General features: G+C 45.6%; 1 protein-coding gene and 1 long non-coding RNA gene across 5 annotated transcripts in view; one reads left to right on the top strand and one right to left on the bottom strand.

Moving 5' to 3' along the window:
* The window catches only part of LOC121273312 (tensin-2-like), a 242753-nt gene that overhangs the window by 58812 nt on the left and 162314 nt on the right, over positions 1–21627 (bottom strand). For 3 of the 4 annotated variants that reach the window (XM_041180441.1, XM_041180442.1, XM_041180443.1), the window contains 8 exons: positions 17214–17255; positions 15596–15645; positions 13807–13978; positions 10609–10659; positions 9526–9648; positions 7892–7956; positions 5985–6068; positions 3973–4085 (listed from right to left, as the gene is read on the bottom strand). In XM_041180441.1, the coding sequence (XP_041036375.1) occupies positions 3973–4085; positions 5985–6068; positions 7892–7956; positions 9526–9648; positions 10609–10659; positions 13807–13978; positions 15596–15645; positions 17214–17255 (700 nt within the window). Of the gene's footprint in view, positions 1–3972; positions 4086–5984; positions 6069–7891; positions 7957–9525; positions 9649–10608; positions 10660–13806; positions 14014–15595; positions 15646–17213; positions 17256–21627 lie in introns of those variants that run through there. The other variant, XM_041180444.1, reaches the window with a different exon arrangement.
* LOC121273314 overlaps positions 1–21627 on the top strand; it is a 97895-nt gene that overhangs the window by 38248 nt on the left and 38020 nt on the right. The gene's annotated exons all lie outside the window — the stretch shown is intronic.

Consider the following 21627-nt stretch of genomic DNA (forward strand, 5'->3'; position numbering starts at 1 on the left):
GCTGGGTACTTAGCCCACTTCCTGGCTGATGTCAGTGCCCATGGTAACCAGCTGTCAGTAAGTGCTGGGGGGGAACCATTTGGAGTCCCTCCCTTCAGGTGCTCCTCTGTCCTGAAGGGATATCCTGCAACTTCCATTTGGCTTCTTTCCAAGATTGGGACCTCATTGAGACAGGAATCCAATCCATGTTGTGCCTCACTCTGTGACTCTAAGCATCACTGACAATTGAGAGCCAACTCAAAGCTGTTCTGGTCAACAAAGTTGCAGAAACCCTTATGAGTTCATTCAGTATGTTCCCTTATTTTCTGAGCCTGTCACAAACAGCCGTTGCTCTTTTCCAACTGAACTATCATCACTTGATTCCTGCGCTGTGGCTGAGACTCCAGAGTACAGGCGGCAGCACAGGGAACAGCAGCGTACATGGAGCTGCCCAAGGGTCACGTGCGACTGTGCAAATATATGCCACCAATCTGTCTTGGCCTGAGATAGGAAGAAGGTTCTTGGATGATGGCAACAGGAAAAGGGAGAACCTAGCTCTTGCCCCCACAATACAAAATGGCAACCTGGAGAGGAGTGGCCATTCACATTCGTCAATGTTGCCACCCAAGATAGGGAACAAAACCATCTCATGAGGGGCTGCTCCCGTCTTCAGGCAGCAGTCTTAGTCAGATTAATTCTTGGGATGTGCGTGGCAACCCTGGCATTTATTGCCCATTCTTGTTGCCCCTGAGGTGGTGAGCCTTCTGGAACCATGACATGTTATTCATATAATAAAGCATATGGGATACTGGCTTTATAAATAGAGACATGGAGCACAAAAGCAAGTAAGTTATGATGAACCTATCTAAAACCCTGGTTCGGCCTCAACTGAAGTATTGTGTTCACTTCTGGGTACCACACTTTAGGAAGGATGTGAAGACGTTAGAGAGAGAGTGTAGAAAAGATTCACGAGAATGTTTCCAGGGATAAGGGACTTTAGTTATGTGGATGGATTGGAGAAGCCGGGACAGTTTTCCTGAGAGAAGGTTGAGAGGAGATTTGATAGAGGTGTTCAAAATCAGGAGGGGTCTGGACACAGTAGATTGAGAGAAACTGTTCCCATTGGTGGAAGAACGAGAACCAGAGGGCACAGATTTAAGGTGAATGACAAACGAACCAAAGGCGATGTGAGGATTTTTTTTTTACGCAGTGAGTGGTTAGGATCTATACTGCACTGTCTGAGCGTGTGGTGGAGGCAGATTCAATTGTGGCTTTCAAAAGGGAATTGGATAATTATCTGAAGAGAAAAAAATGTGCAGGGTTATGGGAAAAGGTAGGGGAATGGAACTGGGTGAGATGTCCTTGCAGAGAACAACATGGGCTCAATGGGCCGAACAGTCTCCTTCTGCGCTGTAACCATTCTATGTATAAAGTCAGCATTGAATATAAACAGGGTATGGAGTAGCCTCATTCGTGGATTACTGCCAGCATTGTTTTCCTCTTTTTTTGCGGAGCTTGTGTTTAGCTTGTTTTTAATGTTTGCCAGTATAAACATGCTTTTGATGTCCCACTACTGAAAATGGACTTTGAAGTTGTTGTGCGGAGTCATGTGATGGGGAGGGGGGCAGAGTTGGTTTTTTGCTGGAGATGCCAGTCTGTCTAGTTTTACCTCAGTCTGTGCTCTTTTTCCATTGGCTGCCCAGAAAATGGAAACGGGACACAAACACCAAAGCTACACTTGCAGTGCTCTGGTTGGATCTGGATGGCTGAGGTACGGAAGCCCTGGATGAACTATCACTTCATTGGCTTTGGTGCCACATTCACATCAAAGGGTGACCTGGTCACATCCTTTGAAAGCAGTGTTGAGCCAAAGGAAAGCTTTTATTTCAATAGATAAAATAATAAAATAAAAAGATTGCTCCCATGTCCAAAATGGACAGCCAGACATCAAAGAGAAAGCAAACCATTTTAAACTTAAAGGGCTGGAGAAGAGAAAAGCACAAATGGTAGAGAAATATAGAAGAGGAGTGAACAAGAAAGGGAATTTAGGAGAAACTTCTTCACCCAGAGAGTGGTGAGAAAGTGGGACTCACTACCACAGGGTGTGGTTGAGGTGAATAGTGCAGATTCATTAAGGGGGAAGCTGGATCAACACATGAGGGAGAAAGGAAGAGAAGGATACAGTGATGGGCGAGAGATAAGGTGGAGGAAAGCTCATGTGGAACGTGGACATGGGCCGAATAGCCTGTTTCTGTGCTGTACTTTGATGCAATGCTCCCAGAATACACTTAAGGCTGCCTTCTCCCTCTTCCCAGCCTCTACCCAGTTGGAAGGATGAGGTTTACAAACAAGAGGCCATGGTCTTCCCTGTGAATGGTGCCTCTTGCTCACAATCGAGGAACAGTCTGGTGCTTTTCTAATTTCTAATTGGACCAAGAGAAACTCTTATTCCAGTCACAGCCTTCTTATTGGAAATTCCATCTAGTTTGGCACAGTGCCAATAAACAGATAGGTGCCTCCTCCTCCTCAGTTAACAGTTCTGTGCAGAGTGAAATCCATTTACACTCAAATGCTCAGAACCTGTAAATGAATCTGTGTGATCCTTATTTGCATATATACAAATAAGATGGCAAAGACTGTACTTGGGGCATTTTCATAAATAAAATGTAGGAGGCGAATAATTATCAGAATCAAAACTCTGAACACATGGAATTCTAAATAATGTGAAATCCATGCATAATGCAAGCCACCAACGTCAGGTCCCTCATGTCCCTTCAGGCCAGCAGGTTGTTAAAAGGGCAGTAGCATTTTCTTGGATGTGTGTTGGGAACGGGGAAGGACTTTGTTTTATTGCTGCTGTGCCGAGCAACCAAGCCCCAGTGTCAGCTCCAGGCCTTCCTCAATCTACTAATGGGAGGCTTGAGGGTCACCAAAGAGCTTGCAAAGCACTGCCCAAGCCTCCACCAGCAGCACCTTTCAAGCCCCCAACCCTCTATCATCTAGAAGGACAAGGGCAGCAGACACATGGAAACACCACCACCTGCAAGTTCCCCTCCAAATCACACCATCCTGACTTGGAAATATATCGCAGTTCCTTCACTGTCGCTGGGTCAACATCCTGGAACTCCCTCCCTAACAGCACTGTAGGTGTATCTACACCACATGGACTGCAGCGGTTCAAGAAGGCAGCTCACCACCACCTAGGGCGACAAATACTGGCCTAGCCAGCGGCTTCCACATACAGTCATAATGGCACAGAAGGAGGCCATTCGGCCCATTGAGCCCATGTCAGATTGAATGCATTTTTGAAAATGAACTCCCTGTAGATTGGCAAGAGCCCAGCTTTCAGTCCGGGCTCCGACCCCTGAGCAGGAGGTCAGTGATGCTGCCCTCATGTCCTGCTCTTCAGTGGCCTGAACCCTTCACCAGCCACTCCACAGCAGTGCCACAGAAATAGTCTTGGAATCCACCCAACCAAGACACTTCTTAGCAAGTGAAAATAAAAGCTGAGTGCAAAGACGTCTCCTGGATCACCTTCACATTTCAGCTGGTGTTTCATCAGTAACTGAGCCGTCACGTTGTTCTCATCTGCTCTTAGTTTAAGCAATGCTGACGTTTTGTTTAAAATGGCCACTACAAGAAGCCGGAAGACAGGAAGAATGACTATATACTTTGGTTGGCTTCTCTCCCTGTATACCTCTGCACATTTTTTTCACCCCCTTACAGATTCTGGATGGCCCCACCTGGCAGCCAGATAGGTTTGGTAACCTGCTTTATAGTTGCACGTGCAGCACAACTGCCTTTTCACAACTTACAGGTCAAATTTGCACATGGAAAGCCATATTAAATTGGATTAAGTGTCACTGAAATGAATGCAGGGGGAGGTCGGGGAGAGAGGAGTTGACAGCAATGATCTCATACATTTACAAACACTGCAGATATCAGAAAGCTTTTAGAGATGGACACAAGTGCAACCTGGCTAAACGCAGTTACCTCCGTGAGGCTCAAAGCTGGGAATAGCAGGGATGATGACGTGATGGAGGAACAGGGGCATGCTGTTCATTTTGATTGCTCCAGATAGCAGGCCACTGAAGTAATAAATGTACCTGAGGAAGGAAAAGACAGTCAAGTCACAGATCTGAAAATGAACCACAGGCTAAGAAAATCCAGTGTAAGAAGCTGCCTCTGTCTGTGACTTTACCTGACACCTTCACCATTACAGTAAATAATAATTGACAGACAGTGGAAGGTGGTGCTAATGCATTAACTGTTCACCCCCTCATCAGGAACAGGGAGCTCTAGGCTCCCACCTTCTAACAATAACAGTTCAAGAATATCCGACTTGGCCCCTGCCTCAGCTCATCTGCTGCTGAAACCCTCGTCCGTGTCTTTGTTACGTATAGACTCAACTATTCCAACACACTCCTGGTTGGTCTCCCACATTCTACCTTCTGTAAGCTCAAGGTCATCCAAACCTCTGCTGCCTACTTCCTAACTCGCACCAAATCCTGTTCCTGTATCTCCCCCTGTGCTTGCTGACCTACACTGTCTCCTGGTTTAGCAACGTCCCCAACTTGAAAGCTCTCATCCTTGTTTTCAAATCTCTCCGAGGCCTCGGCCCCCTCCCTATCTCTGTAATCTCCTTCAGCCCCCAACCCTCCAAGGTAATTGCACTCCTCTAATTCTAGCCTCTGGTGCATCCCCGATTAATATCGCTCCACCATTGATGGCCGTACCTTCAGGTGCCTGGGCCCGAAGCTCTGAAATTCCCTCCCTAAACCTCCCCGCCTCTCTACCTTGCTTTCCTCCTTTAAGACAATTAAAGCCTACCTCTTTGACCAAGCTTTTGGTCATCTGACTTAATACCTCCTTATGTGGCTCGGTGTCAAATTTTGTTTTGTAAGCTAAAAAAAGCATTCTTTCATGGGCAAAGCCAACATTTGTTGCCCATCCCTAATTGCCCTTGAACAGAATTGCTTGCTAGGCCATTTTAGAGGGTAGTCAGCCACAAATACCAGACCAGGTAAGGATAGCAGATTTCCTTCCCTAAAGGACATTAGTGAACCAGATGGATTTTTATGACAATTCCACATTTTATTAATCAAATTTAAATTCCATCAGTTGCCGTGATGGGATTTGAACCCACATCACCAGAGCATTAGCCTGGACCTCTGGATTACTAGTCCAGTGACGACCATGCCATCATCTCTCCAAGATAATGCTCCTGTGAAGCACCTTGGGGCTTTCATTATGTAAAAGCGCTATATAAAAATAAGTTGGTGTTGTTTACTCCCGTCAGTTGGAGCTCCAAATTGCTTGGCTTTATTTGTTGACTTTGCTGCATTCAGAGAACTCTCTGTTCAATCTGCTGCTCTACCTCGATCATTTTGATAAGGTCCCCACAGGATTCTGCGCTATTTGTGCTGATTAATTCTTGTCTTTGCTCCAGGAGTAACATCGCTGCTCCCTGGCTTAGCTCCATCTCAAGTTATTTGACATCACTTCATTTCTCAAGATCAGTACGTTCCAGATTATCTCCAGAGGCACTTTTCCAGGTTGCTATGTTTTTCCACTCTTTACCACACCTCACAGCCCCCTCCTCTCCAAATGGCTGGAAATGACAGCTCACCCAAGATTCCACTCTTCATATGGAGCCTAGACAGAGGAGGCTCAGCAGGCTGACATTAAAGCCATGGCCAATCCTGTTCTCACTATTGTCCACATGGGGGGGAAATCACTGCTCTCCTCCCCAAATCCAGGTCAATTTTGCTGAAGCCTAATTTCAGCACCCTTATCACCATGCTGAATGAAGTCAGCTCCATGAACACAGACCCGCTATCGAACTCTTAGTTGCGAGCAGTGTTCTGAATCCTGACCTGCAGTGTAAATCTGACAGATTCTGAGGAATCAAACCACCTTTTGCAGAATCCTTTCAGATAGAACTGGGATATCTCTTGGGGTCTTGCCTCCAGTTGGGTCTCAGTGAAAGATGAACCTTCTCTTACCTGGTCTGCGAAGGCTGTATCGCAGGAGCCACTTTGTCCTCACAGAATTTCCTCATAGCAAGTGTGCTGAGAGCCTGGTCAGCCCTACATTAGCAAAACAAAAAAGCTATTAATACCATAATCCTGCAGAAGGCAGTTGGTTTGAGCCCCCTACTTGAGCACATCATCAAGAGCTGCACTCCAGTGCTGTGCTGAGGGAGTGCTGCACTGCCAGGGGTGCTGACTTTGGGATGAGGTATTAAGCCCTATCTTCCTGTTTAGGTGGAGTGAAAGGCGGCATGTTTGAAAAAGAACAGACAGTTTGTGCGTTGGTCTGACTGATTGTTAAAACTCAAGAAACATCACCAAAAAAAAAAAACAGATTAACCAACCATTCACATAAGAACTTAAAAGCATAAGAAATAGGAACCATCCACCCCCTTGAGCCTGCTCCACATATCATGGCTGCTCTTCTATCTCAATGTCACCTTCCCATACTATTACCCCTTAATGCCCTTAGTATCCAAGAATCTATGAACTAAATAAACTCAATGACTGAGCATGCACAACCTGCTGAGGTAGAGAATTCCAAAGTGAAGAAATTTCTCCTCATCTCAGTCCTAAATGATCAGCCCCTTACCCTGAGATAAGCCAGGGGAAACAATCTCTCAGTATCTACCTTTTCAAACCCGTTCAGAATCTTGTATGTTTCAATGAGATCATCTCTCATTCTTCTATACTCCAGGGAATATAGTCCCAGTTTACTCAACATCCTTGTGCAATTCCCTCATCTCAGGAAGCAGTCCAGAGAAACTTTAAGGCAAATTTGTCATACGAATGTAGGAACATAGAAGCAGGAGTAGGCCATTCAGCCATTCGAGCCTGCTCCACCATTCAATAAGATCATGCTGATCTGGTTGTGGTCTCAACTCCACTTTGCTATCTGCCCCCCATAACCCTTGACTCCCTCGTCCTTCCTTAGGGCAAGGAGGCCAAAACTATACACAGTGTTCCACTATTATGGGTTCATATAATGTGCAAATTACATTTGCCTACTTAATAGGGTTGCCAACCCTTCAGGATTGCCTGGAGTCTCCAGGAATTGAAGATCAATTTCCGGGACACTGCTGTGTGCGACCCTGGAGAAAAATCATCAGGACATTAAAAAAGATTTTAAAAAAAATTTTCTTAGAACATTTCTCTTTACAAGATATAGAAATACTGAAAACGGTAAAAAAAAAAGGCTGTTTCGCTAACAGTCAAGCGTCATCCAAATGGGTAATGAGTCTTTTTGCTTTCCAAGTGGTGTAGGCAGGCAGTATAACACAAGGATGGATGTGTTGGCCGACTAATGGCTGGAGCGTGGGGGATAATCATGTGATGGAACCTCCAGGAATACAGTTAATCACAGTTGGCAACCCTACTTGATAAACTGCAGTGATTGCCTTCCAAAAGTATCTGACTGGCTGTGAAATGCTTTGTGATGCTCTGAGGATGTGATGAGTCTCCAAATAAATGCTTTATGTCCATGTTAACTCGAGCCCACTCATGTCTACAAACGGAATAATCTCAAGTGAATTATCCCACACTTCCTCAATCTGGACTATGCAGCGAAGGGTTTACTGGATTTGTTTTCAATGGGTCACCACCTGCCTAAAAATGATGGCACGGAGCAGGAGGGCATTACGCTTTCGCGGGTGAACATTGCCGATTGGAATTCTGACCTTCATGTGCATCTGCAAGTGCTTTCCATTGCCCCCTGGCTGGTTTGGCACCTGGCTTGGAGTGGCAGGAGGAACCTCAATAACCCGACCCCTTCAAATGTTACCCAGGTTCTTCCATTCAGGGACTGTCCGGAGCAGCTCCTGGCTCCGTGGTCTCGTACAGTAGTTACAGAGCCAGTTTCCTTACTCGAATTAAGTCCTTACCCTGCAGAGATCTTGCTGTAGTGCATGTAGGCTGCAATGATCACTCCTGTTCGACCTTTGTTGCCCTGTTGAGATACAAAGGTAAAGAGGGCTGATGTGAAATCAGGTCAATATCACTTAGAGGTGTTCACAATCATGAGGGGCCTGGACAGAGTCGAAAGGAAGAAGCTGTTCCTATTGGTGGAAGGATCGAGAACCAAAGGACGCAGATTTAAGGTGATTGGCAAAAGATACAATGGTGACATGAGGGAAGCTCTTTTACACGGTGAGTGGTTAAGATCGGGAATGCACTACCTGAGACTGTGGTGGAGGCAGGTTCAATTGAGACTTTCAAAATAGATTTGGATAGTGATCTGAAGAGGAAAAATTTATAGGGCCACGTGGTAAGGGTGAAGGGAGTGGGATTCAGTGAGTTGCTCTTGCAAAGAGCCAGCATAGACATTATAGGCCACATGGCCTCCTTCAGAGCTGTAACCATTGTATGATTCTATAAGCACCTGGCCTTGTTATGGCTCGACCACACAGCCTGGAGCTGGGGTGGCACTGCCGCCCTGTGTTTCATCGCTGTTTAAAATTGGTGTCCACTCTTGAGGACAAAGCTCTGTCTGGTGTGTGAGCCCAGTGTGCAGTTTGGCTCATTACTGCACTGCCCAGCCCTCCCTGGTCACCAAGGTTCAATCCTCCGTTAACCTCCAAGGTTGGGGGGAAATCAGACAGGCTTTATTCAGTCACTAACCTCTTGTTGGGAGGGGCTTGTACGCAAGCAGGATCAGGGTTGACTATGAAACACCATGTGGTCGAATAGTCTGCCAACATTTCACTGCTTGTGCCCACACATGCTGGGTGAGGTAGCGGAGGGTAACTGACACTGCTGGGAGTCAGTGCCTTCAAGAGACGAGAGTAACGTGGACAATAAATTGTTGTCCACAAATTGGATATTGATTGTGGATTCTGGACAGTAGAGCTCAGATAAGTTAAACAATAAACTGATTAAATCACTGCAGCTACTAAGCAGGGGTTGGTATCCGTCAGCAGTTGTGTGTTATCCAGGAGACTGAGGTGTCTATTTGTCCTGACATTGGCAAGGAAAATCCAACGTTTTAAAATCAGATGACTTGGACACTTTTGAGATTTGGCTTCACACTGAACCTGAGTAATACTGCAGAATGTGAGTACACAAAGCAGTGAGAGAGGGAGTCTTCCAGTGCTTAGGTTTTGCATCTTTGAGGGTCAGAACTGGACCCAAATCCTGAGTTATACTGTACCCAACACTGATTCAGATCAATGACAAAATGCAGCATTGCTGCATCCTTAAGAAATAAAATCCCTTTGCAGCAATGTTTTAGAACTGTAAACTGATGTAATTTTCAACCTGTACAAGTCGGCTAAGCTTATTAAAAAAAGAATGACTCTGAAGTCACTGGGAATAAGCCTTCAACTTGACAATACTACAAGCTTTGTCCAGTCGAGTATGTGTGCAGTCCCGTATTATAGAGCAGCAGTCCACCTCTGTTGGGCTTGGGTATCTCCCATAGGCAAGAAGGAAAGAATCTTCAGCAACATTGAGGAGACATAGATGGTTCAGTGCCCTGATTTTCCAGAGTCACTCTCATCATGAGCTCCTGCCCACTTACCTTGCAGTGTAAAACCACCACATGATGGGAGTCTGAGTTCAACCACATCTCCATGGCTTTGCAGATAGCACAGATCTTGTCCAGGGGAGGGGCATGAAGATCAGGCCAGCCAAAGTCATGAACCTGGAATTCAAAAGCACAGCAACACATCAGAGTCCTGGTGGGGGAGGGGGGAAATTGGCTCATAAGGTGCCTGGACGCGAATGATGCAAACATTTTATCTACTGCTGTAAATTCACACAGTGGCACCAATCCACACACACTAACATGAAAAATGTCCGTAGGCTTGAAATAATGGCTACTTCCTGGTCAATACCACACTCCATGGTGCTTCCATAAGAAATAGGAGCTGGAGTAGGCCATTCGGCCCCTCAAGCCTGCCCTGCCATTCAATATGATGGCTCATGTTCCACCTCAACTCCACCTTCCCAAACTATCCCTTTCTTCACTCAGTACCTCAAAAATCTATCAATCTCTGTCTTGAATACACTCAACAGTTGAGCTCCCTGAGGTAGAGAATTCCAAAGATTCACAGCCCTTTGAGTGAAGAAATTTCTCCTCATCTCAGCCTGAAAAAGGTCAATCCCTTATCCTGAGACTGTGATTTCCCAGACAAAGGAAACATTTTCTCAGTGTCTATCCTGTCAAGCCCCTTCAGAATTTTATGTTTCAATGAGATCACCTCTCATTCTTCTAAACTCCAGGTAATATAGGCCTAACCTACTCAATCTCTCCTCATAGGACAATCCCCTCATCCCAAGAACCAGTCTAGTCAACCTTTGTTGCACTCCCTCTGAGGGAAGTACCTGTGAAAGCCCCACAGACTTTCAGTTTTAAATTGGAAAGGTTTGAATTTCTAACTGGCTCTACTTTTGAACTGGCTCCACAAGCCATGGACTGTCAAAAGGAGCATAACCCATTTGTAACCTGTCCTCGTGGCTCTGGTTGGAACTAATTGCAACCAGAGAGCCCTGTGGTGCCATTAATGGGAAGGTCAGTTTTAATCCCACATTGGTCCAAGTTTGAAGTTACTTTAAAACGCCAAATGTCTGAAAAACAAAATGAGAATTCAGGCCAACCTACCTTGGGGTTGAGTCTGCTAATGTCTTGTCTCTTTTCAGATAGGTTGAAAAGCTACAAAAGAAAGGAGGTTATTTTAGATTGATTGAGTAGAGGGTGGATATGTACAGCAACAAGTGATATTGGTAGAAAGTGCCCGTCATTGACTGAGAATCATTGTGATTGGCACATTGCCAGGGCAATTGATGGCATATTCTTGTGTGGGCTAGGAAAATGCTTGAGTGAAGGCGTCTGTGGTTGAGAGTCAACTTTAAATTGCAACTCTCCATTAGACAATGTAGAAAATGTGTCAGCCAAGTGTTTCTGCCCCTGCATGACCGCAAAGTTCTGCCCAATGGGCAGAACCGATGGGAAATCGGGAGTACAGAAATGGAAAACCTCGACCATCATTTGGAACTCCTCAAGAGCCAGTGGCCTTCCTCACCCACTCTGCAACCTCGCCACTAGAATGTCTCCTTCTGTTGCTCATTTTCAGGAACCACGTATGGGAATTTCCCACAATACTGAGTCATTACGGTGCAGGAGACCATTCAGCCCATCGAGTCCATGCCACCTCCCTGTAGAGCAATTTGCCTGATTCATGGGAAGGTAAAAGATGACCAGAACTTTCAATCAATTCATTACAAATGAGGCAAAGGCAGCTGAAATCAGACAGTGAGATCCCAGTGACAACTTATTAAAGCGTTTGAAAAAAGTTCCCTCACCCAGTATTATCTTTATTTGAAACAGGTTGGCATCTTTTAAGGAAGAGGAGTTTCAGACAAGTGTACCCTTTATGAATATTATTGTCCAATTTCAAACTCGAAGCAACTTTGGCTGAATGTTACTTAACTGATACAAAAGGCTCATTGCAGTGACAGAGACAAGTTAAGATTGAGGCACAACGCGACAGTAAACTTAAGAGCAATGCAAACACAGGATAAAGGTGACCAAACACGGCAACACGGTTTTTTTGACTTGGAACAGGAGCAATGGGGCCCCTTTGAAAACAACTCAGATTTTGATGAACTTTCGCACCTTTCTTACTATTTTTCTGAAGGTTTTTTTTGATGGAATATTTGGCTTCAGTTGCTGCCAGTCATATCAGTAGGGCAGCTGTGAGGAAGCCAAGTTAAACTCAGCACTGAAGCAGGCCCAGGTTAATGACTGGTTTTCTATATATCTGCTGATTTCTGTTAATTCAGCTCCATCGCACTGTGGCCTCAGTAACTCCTTCCAAGTTAAGATGATGTCATTGACGCTCACTGTTCAAACAAAAACATCACCTCAAAAGTCAATAAAAATGGACAGAGAGGAGAAGATGTTAATCATAATTCCATTGAACTGCCAGCGGGACTAAACCTCCGAGACCACCAAGGACCAGCGGGATTACCAGGGAAGGTTGAGAAAAATATTTTCATTATTAAGTCGGTCTTGCTCTTAGGTTTCTCTTCTCTTCTCCTGCGTTCACGCTGGGATCTGTACAGCTGTGCAGGCACCAGCAGTTCTGTAATGTCTCACCTAAGTCAGTCCACACTGGGAGGTATTTGGTCATGCAGGAGGGGTGATGCATGGGCTATCACTTAGCCTCTTTGCACCCAATGGGCACATTTTCCAACAGAAATAAAACCGCCTATTTCTACCTCCATAAAATTGCCTGACTTCACCCACCCCCCCACCCCATCGTCTCAGCTCATCTGCTGCTGAAACCCTCATCCATGCCTTTGTTACCTCTAGACTCAACTAATCCAATGCAGTTCTGGCTGGTCTCCCACACATTCTACCCCCTATAAACATGAGGTCATCCAAAACTCTGCTGCCTGTGTCTTACCTCGCATCAAGTCCCATTCACCTATCACCCCTGTGCTCACTGACCTACACTGGCAACCGGTCAAGCAACATCTTGATTCTAAAACTCTCATTCTTTTTTCAAGCCCCTCCTTGGCCTCGTGCCCGCCCTATCTCTGTAATCCTCTCCAGTTCCACAACCCTCCAAGATCTCCGTGCTCCTCTAATTCTGACCTTTGTGTATCCCTGATTTTAATCGCTCCACCACTGGCATCCATGCCTTCAGCTGCCTCGGCCCCAAGCTCTGGAATTCCCTCCCTACACCTCTTCACCTCACTTTCCTCCTTTAAGAAACTCCTTAAAACCTACCGCTTTGACCAAGCTTTTGATCATCTGACCTACTACCTCCTTATGTGGCTTGATGTCAAACTCTGTTTTGTTATGCTCCTATGAAGTGTCTTAGGACATTTCACTATATTAAAGATGCTATATAAATATAAATTGTTGTTGTTGAAATCTGCAGAAAGCCATTGGCCTCAAAGGCTGATTTCAACCTTCCCGACCAAAAAAGGGTTGAGGAGAAGGGAGGGCAAGGTTCATTGTAAAGCCCTTTGCTGTCACCCAGGCTGACACAGCACAGACTGGGGATGGATCTGATGACTTTCCTGGTCTGTGGCATTCAGTGCCACACCGAACCACCGTGGGACCACATAACAGCTCCACACTTAGAGCACTGTGTGCAGTTCTGGTCGCCATGCTATAAAAAGGATCTAGAAGCACTGGAGAAGGTACAGATTTCCAAGTATGATACCAGAAATGTGTGGGTTTACACGTCAGGAAAGTATTGATAGGCTGGGTCTCTTTTCTCTTGAAAAAAGGCAGCTGGGGGGTGAACTCATAGAGGCCTTTAAAATTCTGAAGGTTTTGATCGAGTGGATACAGAGGGAATGTTTCCCCTTGTGGGGAAGAGCATAACTAGGGACCATCAATATATGATTGTCACCAAGAAATCCAATAGGGAATTCAGGAGAAACTTCTTTATCCAAAGGGTGGTGAGAATGTACAACTCACTACCATAGAGAATGGTTGAAATGAAAAGTATAGATGTATTTAAGGGTAAACTAGACATGAATATGAGGGGGAAGGAAATAGAGGGCTATGATGATAAGTTTGGATAAGAAAAGATGGGAGAAGGCTCAAGTGAAGCATAAACACAGGCATGCTTTGGTTGGGCTGAATGGCCTGTTTCTGTGCCGTATATATCCTATGTAATTTTTTATAATTGTCCAGTTTTACAACTGTATGTAGACACCTAGAATAACAGTCCAAAGCATAACACTTGGCAGTAACTTGCTACTCAACAGTTATACTGACTGCCTTGAGGTGCACTACAGCTTGTGTGCGAGCTCCTCAATTCTGAAAACCACAACTTACCAAGTAACTGTCTCCATGTTTGGACTTCAGCATCTGGGCCACCTCCTTCAGATTGCTGCGGTATCGTTGCTCCTCAAGCACGGGTGGGAAGAAAACGGAAATAATCCGCTCCGTGATGTATGTCAGGTCAAAGTCGTAGTTCCGCTCCATGACGTGGTCCACACTGAAACTCCTGCTCAGGAACAGGATGGCAAGCCAGGATCACAACTTCACATCAGGGGCAACATTGGCCATGTGTTCGAAGAGTAGTATAGTGACTATACTGATAACTCAAAGTTTATGAGTACAAGTCTGTTCCCAATTTAACCCACCAGCTCTTTAAGACTAATGAAAACCCCACTGATTCACTAATGCTGTACTGGGAAAGGAGGCTGCCTAGTTTAGCTATGCATGACTTCAGTCCCACACTACTGGCTGCATTTTCGCCATGAAGGCAGAAAACAGGAGCCAGGTTTGCTTGTGGGTGAGAAGCCCACCTTTGGGGCGGGGGGGGGGAGGAGAGAGAAACTGATTAAAGTCTAGATTGTAACGTGAGTGAGCCCTTAATTGGCCCGGAGACATGTTTCCTATCAATTAAGGGTGGTGGGTGGACGCTCAAAGCAGGAGGGCCAATCAGAGGCCTTCCAGTTTCAAAGAAGCACCCAGCTGCACAACAAGGTAAGTAACTGGGAGGAAGCTTCAACAAGCAGTTGCCCTCTCAGCTACTGTTGAAAAAATTAAATTAAGAAGTTATAAAAAGCAGCCAGGCCACCACTGGTGGGGTGGTGGGGAGCCGGGGAGCCTCTCTGCAGGGCGACCTTTGGCTGTACCTCCAACCAGGCAGGTGGGGAGGGCCTTTAGGCCTACCTGGAACACTGCCCCCCACCCCCCCACACCCATCCCCGGCCTGCCGTTCGAAGCCCATCTCCAGGCAGTTAATTTGTGTTGTGTCAGGAAAATCCCAACAAGGTTCTCAAGGAGTCTAATCGCCTTCCCATGCCCTGAACTCACCTTGCCCAAAATGGCTAGGGTCAGGGTCTTGAGACTGACGAGCTGGCTGGTGCCGGTATTTTCGGGGCCCTATCTGCCTCCATTCCTGCCCTCGGAGTGGCCCAAACAGTCAGCACTGTGTTGGACTCTTAATGTTCTTTAAAGGGGGCTTGCAAGCCAGTTGGTCAAAGTGAAGGCTTACCTCCATCTCAGGGCAGTTTGCAGCATTCCCACATCCTATGAACAAGTCTAGAAGGCCACCTAAAAATAAGCTTAATTTTTGCTAATAGAACATCCATAGTGGTTGAGAAAGTAAATTCCTGATCTATTTATTTCTTATTCTTATAATCTGAGCAAGAGAATTTAAAGACGCTTCCTTAACCGGAGTAAGTGTCACCCAGACTGTGGCAATCACTTGTGAAGGAGATTGCTACTGGTCGCTAGAGAAGTCTAAGGCTGCCTGTGAAATATTGTTGAAGTCTATAATAAATCCAGTTATTTGTCCCTTTCTTATTCAGTGTTGGAGTTTTAAGCAAGCTAAAAACAATAACAGAAGAAATGTAGACTAGTAACTCAATTCACCATTTACCACAAACCTAAGCAAACACAGTCTATTAGGTTTTAGTACAAAACCTTCCAATATTTTTCCCACAGTGTGTTAATTCTCTTTGTAACCCTGTGGACAAGGAGTTTTTAATGTCCCCGGAGAGTGAGTGAGCAGTGCCCCAGGTCATATTGTACCCAACACTTTACCAAAACTGTTCATTTGTCTCAATTATCTACTTTTAAAACAAATGCATTGTAAATGAGCATTTTTTACCTTGGCAGAGTGCTCCTTTGATGTGTGCCTTTCAAAGATTTTGTTGACCCCTAGACATATTGAGAAAAAAAGGTTAATATGGAGAGCCGACATATGTGGAAAACATTCCCATACCGTACGAGGCAGTCAGGATCTTTGAAAGATCTTTTTTGATCCCTTCATGTTTAATAAGGTTTATCAAAACTGTGTGGGCTGGAAGCTGCTAAAGTCACCCTTATCAAGGGAGCATCATACTGCAGACTTGGACTCACTTCCAGGGAAAGTTCATAACAAATAAAATACTTGTTATACAAGTTCATTGTAAAAAGCTCCACTGACAGATCGAGAGTTCTTTAGAGGGGCAGAAGGAACGACTTGCATTTCTATAGCTCCTTTCACAGCCTCAGGATGCCCCCAAAGCAAGCCAATGACCTATCTTGTGCAGTGCCGCTGTCCTTGTAATGCGGCATTCAATTTGCACACAGCAAGTTCCTACAGAGAGCAATGAGATAGTTGCCAGATCATTTGTTTGAGGTACTGGTTTAGGGATAAATATTGGCCCAGGTCACTGTGAGTGGGGGGGGGAGCACCCCCTGCTCTGCTTCAAAATAGTGGCCATGAGAGTGAGACAGGAGGAGGTGCGAAATAGCTGTGTCTATGCACCAGATGTGAGCGTGAAACAGGCAGACAAACTGATGGAGACACATCAAAATGAGACTAAACCATGAGACGGAGAGAGAGATGATAAAGGCTCACGACTGGAGACAGAGAGACTGTCAGAGGCACAGATACAGGGAGAAAGCTTTTGAGACCGAGACAGATGGAGACAGACCTCGTCTTGAGGCACAAAGGCCCAACGTGACTTCAATGGTTTTAGTTCCCTCCAAACCACATTGTGCCTCCAGCAGTGAGCAGTGTTCCTCTTGCACGCAGGACTCCTTAATCTATAAAATGAGGCACTTATTTAACTGTCTGAACTGGAGAAACACTAAGTGCTCACTGGCGTAAATTCTAAGATGCCCACTTGATCAATACCTCAAAAATTGTGAGGCTTTCTGAACAATCCAAGCTCTTTGCAAAGGAGCATCGCTTTCAGACTGTATCAGCAGCAGCTTCCTAGAACCGAACGCAGCAAAACATAATCCTTATGAAAGTTAGTCTTGAAAGAGCTGCCAATTGGAGCTTTTCATCAAGGAAACATCACTCGACACTGCCTAAGCTGTGGGAATGAGAGAGAAGCAAACAGAAGGGGAGTGGAAAAAAATATCAGAAAACTGCCAAGACCAGAAACATGAAACATTAAAAGGAAAATAAATGAATAGAAAGAAGAACAAGGGGGTAAGAGGGGTTCCAATTCCAAAATGTGTCAGGAAACAGCAATCCCATGCCTGCCAACAATTTTAGTTGCACCATCCCAACTGTCAAGTACATTTACATTTAAATTTAAATACAGCCAGAGCACTTACTCTGTGGAGGAATCTTATTACCTGAAAAGATAATAGCCTCCAGGCCTTGATATTTAACATAAGCATGTGGGCACATGCCATCGTCACAGTGTTGAATATACATACATACACATACATACATACAAACACGTGCACGTACATACCTCACCCTGCAGATCATGTCTTTTACTCACCAAATGCTCAATATTCCTTACTGTTCCAGTCCCCTTTCTTGGCTGTGGGAAATCGGAAACAGGAAAGTTATTAACTGACGCATTAAACAAAACTAGCCCTTTTCCTGAAGGAATGTACATCGAGTTGATTCTGGGCACCCATCCAGCCTGACATGACAGAAATGTCACGTGCTTACTTCACTGACCCCTCCCCCAACTTCCCAATGGGAAGGGAACAGGAGGCGGGAATGCACTCCAGATCCTAACCACTCACTGCGTAAAAAGTTTTCCCTCAAGTTGCTTCTTTTGCCAATCATCTTAAATGGGTGCCTTCTGATACTCGATCCTTCTGCCAATAGGAGCAGTTTCTCCCTAGCTATTTTGTCCAGACCCCTCATGATTTTGAACAACCCTATCAAATCTCCTCTCAGCCTTCTTCAAGGAGAACAGCCCAGCTTTTCCAATCTATCTACATTACTGAAGTTCCACGATCCAGGAACCATTCTCATTCAGCGGTTTTGCAGGACCTTCACGCTTTCGCCTCAGAGAACATTCTATTTCTTTCCTCATGTTAAAAAAATCTCTCTGTAAAGTTCTCACTCTGAATATTGCAGAGTGAAATTAGAAAATACAAAAAGGATCAAATACGCATAAATTTCAGAGTGTTCTTTGTGAGAGAATTCTAATATTGAAGCTCTCAGTGAAGAGACCAAGCAATAGTGCAGCCCTATCACTGACTTGCCCACCCAGAGGGGAGCACAGCTTCCTGACTGGGACACTGCAACGTCACATCTTAAAATATCCCAGACTCGAAAGGGTTTCTTCTCCCCGTGTTTGCTACTTGTTTTACTGGAACAGAACGTTAAGCAGGGAATAGCACTTTCTAATGATGTATCTTTTTGGCTAAGATATGGATTTTATATGCATTATTGTATAGGGGACATCAATAATAGATATCTCACCAGGGCACTGCTGAGGTCACATCTGGAGTACTGTGTACAGTATTGGTCTCATTTTTTAAGGAAGGAAGTAAATGTGTTGGAAGCAGTTCAGAGAAGGTTTACCAGACTAATACCTGGAATGGACGGGTTGTCTTATGAGGAAAGGTTGGATAGGCTAGGCTTGTGTCTGCTGGAGTTTAGAAGAGTAAGAGGTAACTTGATTGAAACATAAAAGATCTTGATGGGTCTTGACAGGGTGGATGTGGAGAGGATGTTTCCTCTTGTGGGAGAACTCGGAACCAGGGATCACTGTTTAAAAATAAGGGGTCACCCATTTAAGACCGAGATGAGCAGAAATTTTTTTTCTCTGAGGGTCAGGAGTCTTTGGAACTCTCTTCCTTAAAAGGTTGTGGAAGCAGAGTCTTTGAATAGTTTTAAGGCAGATGTAGACAGATTCTTGATAAGCAAGGGGGTGAAAGGTTATGTGGGTAGGTGGGAATGTGGAGTTGAGGTTACAACCTGATCAGCCATGTTCTTATGGAAAGGCGGAGCAGGCTCGAGGGGCCGAGTGACCTACTCCTGCTCCTAATTTGTATGCTCATAAGAGTAGAAAATAGGTAGATAATAGATAAATAACAATACAGATAGATTGATAAACACAAGTACACCAACTGGTTTATATTGTAATGCACGAGGTCTGCACACTGATTTCACTCTCAATTATTCCCATACACAGTCACTGATCCCTATTTTGAGTTGTGCATTTACTGGAACACAAATTATTGAAAATCCAATAAAACATTGACCTGGATAAGCTTCACACCATATTTAAACAGTTAGCACATGGGTCTGCAGGTTCCAGAGCTACATGCTTTAACATATCATTTGCAGCTCACAACTTTTTGCAGTTGGATCGCATTAACATGAAAAAAAAGCCAAAAATATTAAGTCAGGAAAAGTAAGCTGTGTTTTTATTGTGGAGATAAAAGACTGAACATTATGCTGCACTTTATGGATCCAAATGATTATTTTAACAAAAAACATAATCATGCTCTAAATAAAGCTGTTTGAGGGGGATAGCCCTCTCTGGGTTATAGATAATGCCTTTTGGTCCAAGGGACAGTTTTTATGGTTGTGATCATTATTGTATCTAATATGGCTGAGACAATAAATTATTCCGAATGTGCTACGAGAAGCTAATTTTTATCATGAGAATCGATAGCCAAAAAAAAATCTCAATCCAATTTAGTATCGCAAGTTAAAGTTTGTTTCAAAGACGACCTTACTGACAAAATTATAGGGTGGAATTTTCTGTGCCTGCTGGCATTGGTCATGTTCAGCGGCGTGAGCAGACAATATGGCAAAAAGGCCAAAAATTGGTTTCACGATGTTGTGAAACCAGTTTGCGATTGTCCGCTTAGCCCATCGATGGCGGGCCGTGTTTCCTTCCATTGGCCGTTGGGAACCTCATTGTAATACATCTGCATATTATTATAAGGCCAGCCTGCCGGAATCATCCCCCCAACCCCGCTGGATCATCCACCCACATCGGTGGGACAACAGGCCGACGTGGTTCACAACAGTATATATAAGGCGTGCACTTGGCGGGCTGCACTTTGAGGGGAACTCAGTGCATAGTAACGTTCCGCAGTGCTCGTAAGGGTCGCTTGTTGGACTTCAAGGCTGAGGCGACTTGGGGGGATGGGTGGCAAGGGCTGCTCTGTGGTTGAGACAACTTGGGGGGGGTGGCAAGGGCTGCTCTGTGGTTGAAGTGCACAAGCATGTGCGGGGTGGGGGGGGAGGGAAGTGGTCACGTATTAGGGAAACCTTGTATAAAGTGATCATTTCTCTGCAGCTAAGACAGTTTAGATGCAGCCACATTGACATGTTTGGAGTCGGGCCTCTAGCTTGTCTGCCCACTCAAGCAATGCAGAGGCATGAAAGTGCCACCAAGTGCTCCAGAGCTTTTCACCCTCAGGCATAGACTGCAAACTAATGAGTGTTTTAGTGGACTTCAGAACAGTTGGACAACTGTGCACGTTTCCTTGCTAAAGCTGGCCATGGAGCAGTCACTGGTGGAGGCACTCACAGCCCCTTGCAAGGTCATCAGCTTGGTTTGGACCTGTCTCCCCCCATCGTTCAGGCTAATAGTACAGCCTTCCAGCGCAGGTTAGGAGAATGCCTGTGCCTGAGCTAAGAGCACAGCATGCAGTCCAATGGGCAAAGCTGCTGCCAATTGGTCAGGTGGAGTAGGGCAGAGGGGGTGGGGTTTCAGGCAGCCATGCAGCTCACTAAACTCTGTCCATCCAAGTGGTTTCCAGCACTCTCCGGGATGCCTGAAGGGGCCTTCAGACTTAACCAAGAGAGGTTCTTAGAACGCCCAAGCTAACCCACATGTCTCTCTCTTTTATCCTGTAGGAGGAGTATATCAGGAGCATGGAGCTCGGTAAACTAGGTGTATGTCTTGTGACGTACAGAGAGTGGAGATGACAGGGAAGAGAGTGACGGAGGTGCCTGGCTGCGCAGAGGCAGGAGCAGCACCCTCAGGAAGAAGGGGCAGCTGGGGCTCCCGCACACACTGCCGAAGAGCCACAGCAAGTTGTCACTGGTTGGTGCCTAGCTAGACCTAGGGTCTACTGACGCTGTCTTTTATTCCTGCAGATGACTGAGAACCATTGTCTCTGAAGACTGCGCATGTCTAGAGAACTGGTCAGTTACATCTGCCACCTGCTGCAGGATTTGGCGCCACAGGGACGTGGAGGGCATCCACTGCCAATGGCTGTGAAAGTGACTGAGGTACTCACTTTTTATGCCAGTGGCTCCTTTCAGGGCTCCACAGGTGACCTCTGTGGGATCTCTCAAAACTCCACCCACAAATACACCCATGAGGTCAAGGATGCCATCTTCACAAGGGCACGCAACTTTGTACATTTCTTCTGGGACCAAGAGAGCCAGGATGCAAGAGTGTTTGGATTCTCCCAGATCTCGGGGTTCCCCACAGGTGCAGGGTGTGATCGGCTGCACTCATGTGGTGCTTAGATCTTCGTCGCAACAAGTGGTCAACTACATCAACCACAAGAGCCCATCCACTGAACGTGCAGCTGGTGTGCGACCACCACAGATGCATCCTGTAGGTCTGAGCACATTTTCCAGGGAGTGTTCACGACTCCTACATTTTCAGCCAGTCACAGATCCCTGATGTCTTCCAGGGTCCACAGAGGCTGCAGGGATGGCTCCTCAGGGACAAATGCTACCCATGGAGGCTGTGGCTGATGACACCCGTATGGTGACCTCAGACTGCAGCAGAGCGAAGGTATAACGAGGCTCATGCTGCAACACGCAGCTTGGTGGAGCAGACCATCGGGATGCTGAAAATGAGGTTCTGGTGCCTGGACCGGTCTGGTGGAACCCTGTAATATAGTTCACAGAGGGTGTCATGCATTGTCGTTGCCTGCTGAGCCCTTCACAACCTGGCACTGCAACAGGGGAAGGAG

The sequence above is a fragment of the Carcharodon carcharias genome, chromosome X, assembly GCF_017639515.1.
Source record: "Carcharodon carcharias isolate sCarCar2 chromosome X, sCarCar2.pri, whole genome shotgun sequence".
NCBI lineage: Eukaryota > Metazoa > Chordata > Chondrichthyes > Lamniformes > Lamnidae > Carcharodon > Carcharodon carcharias.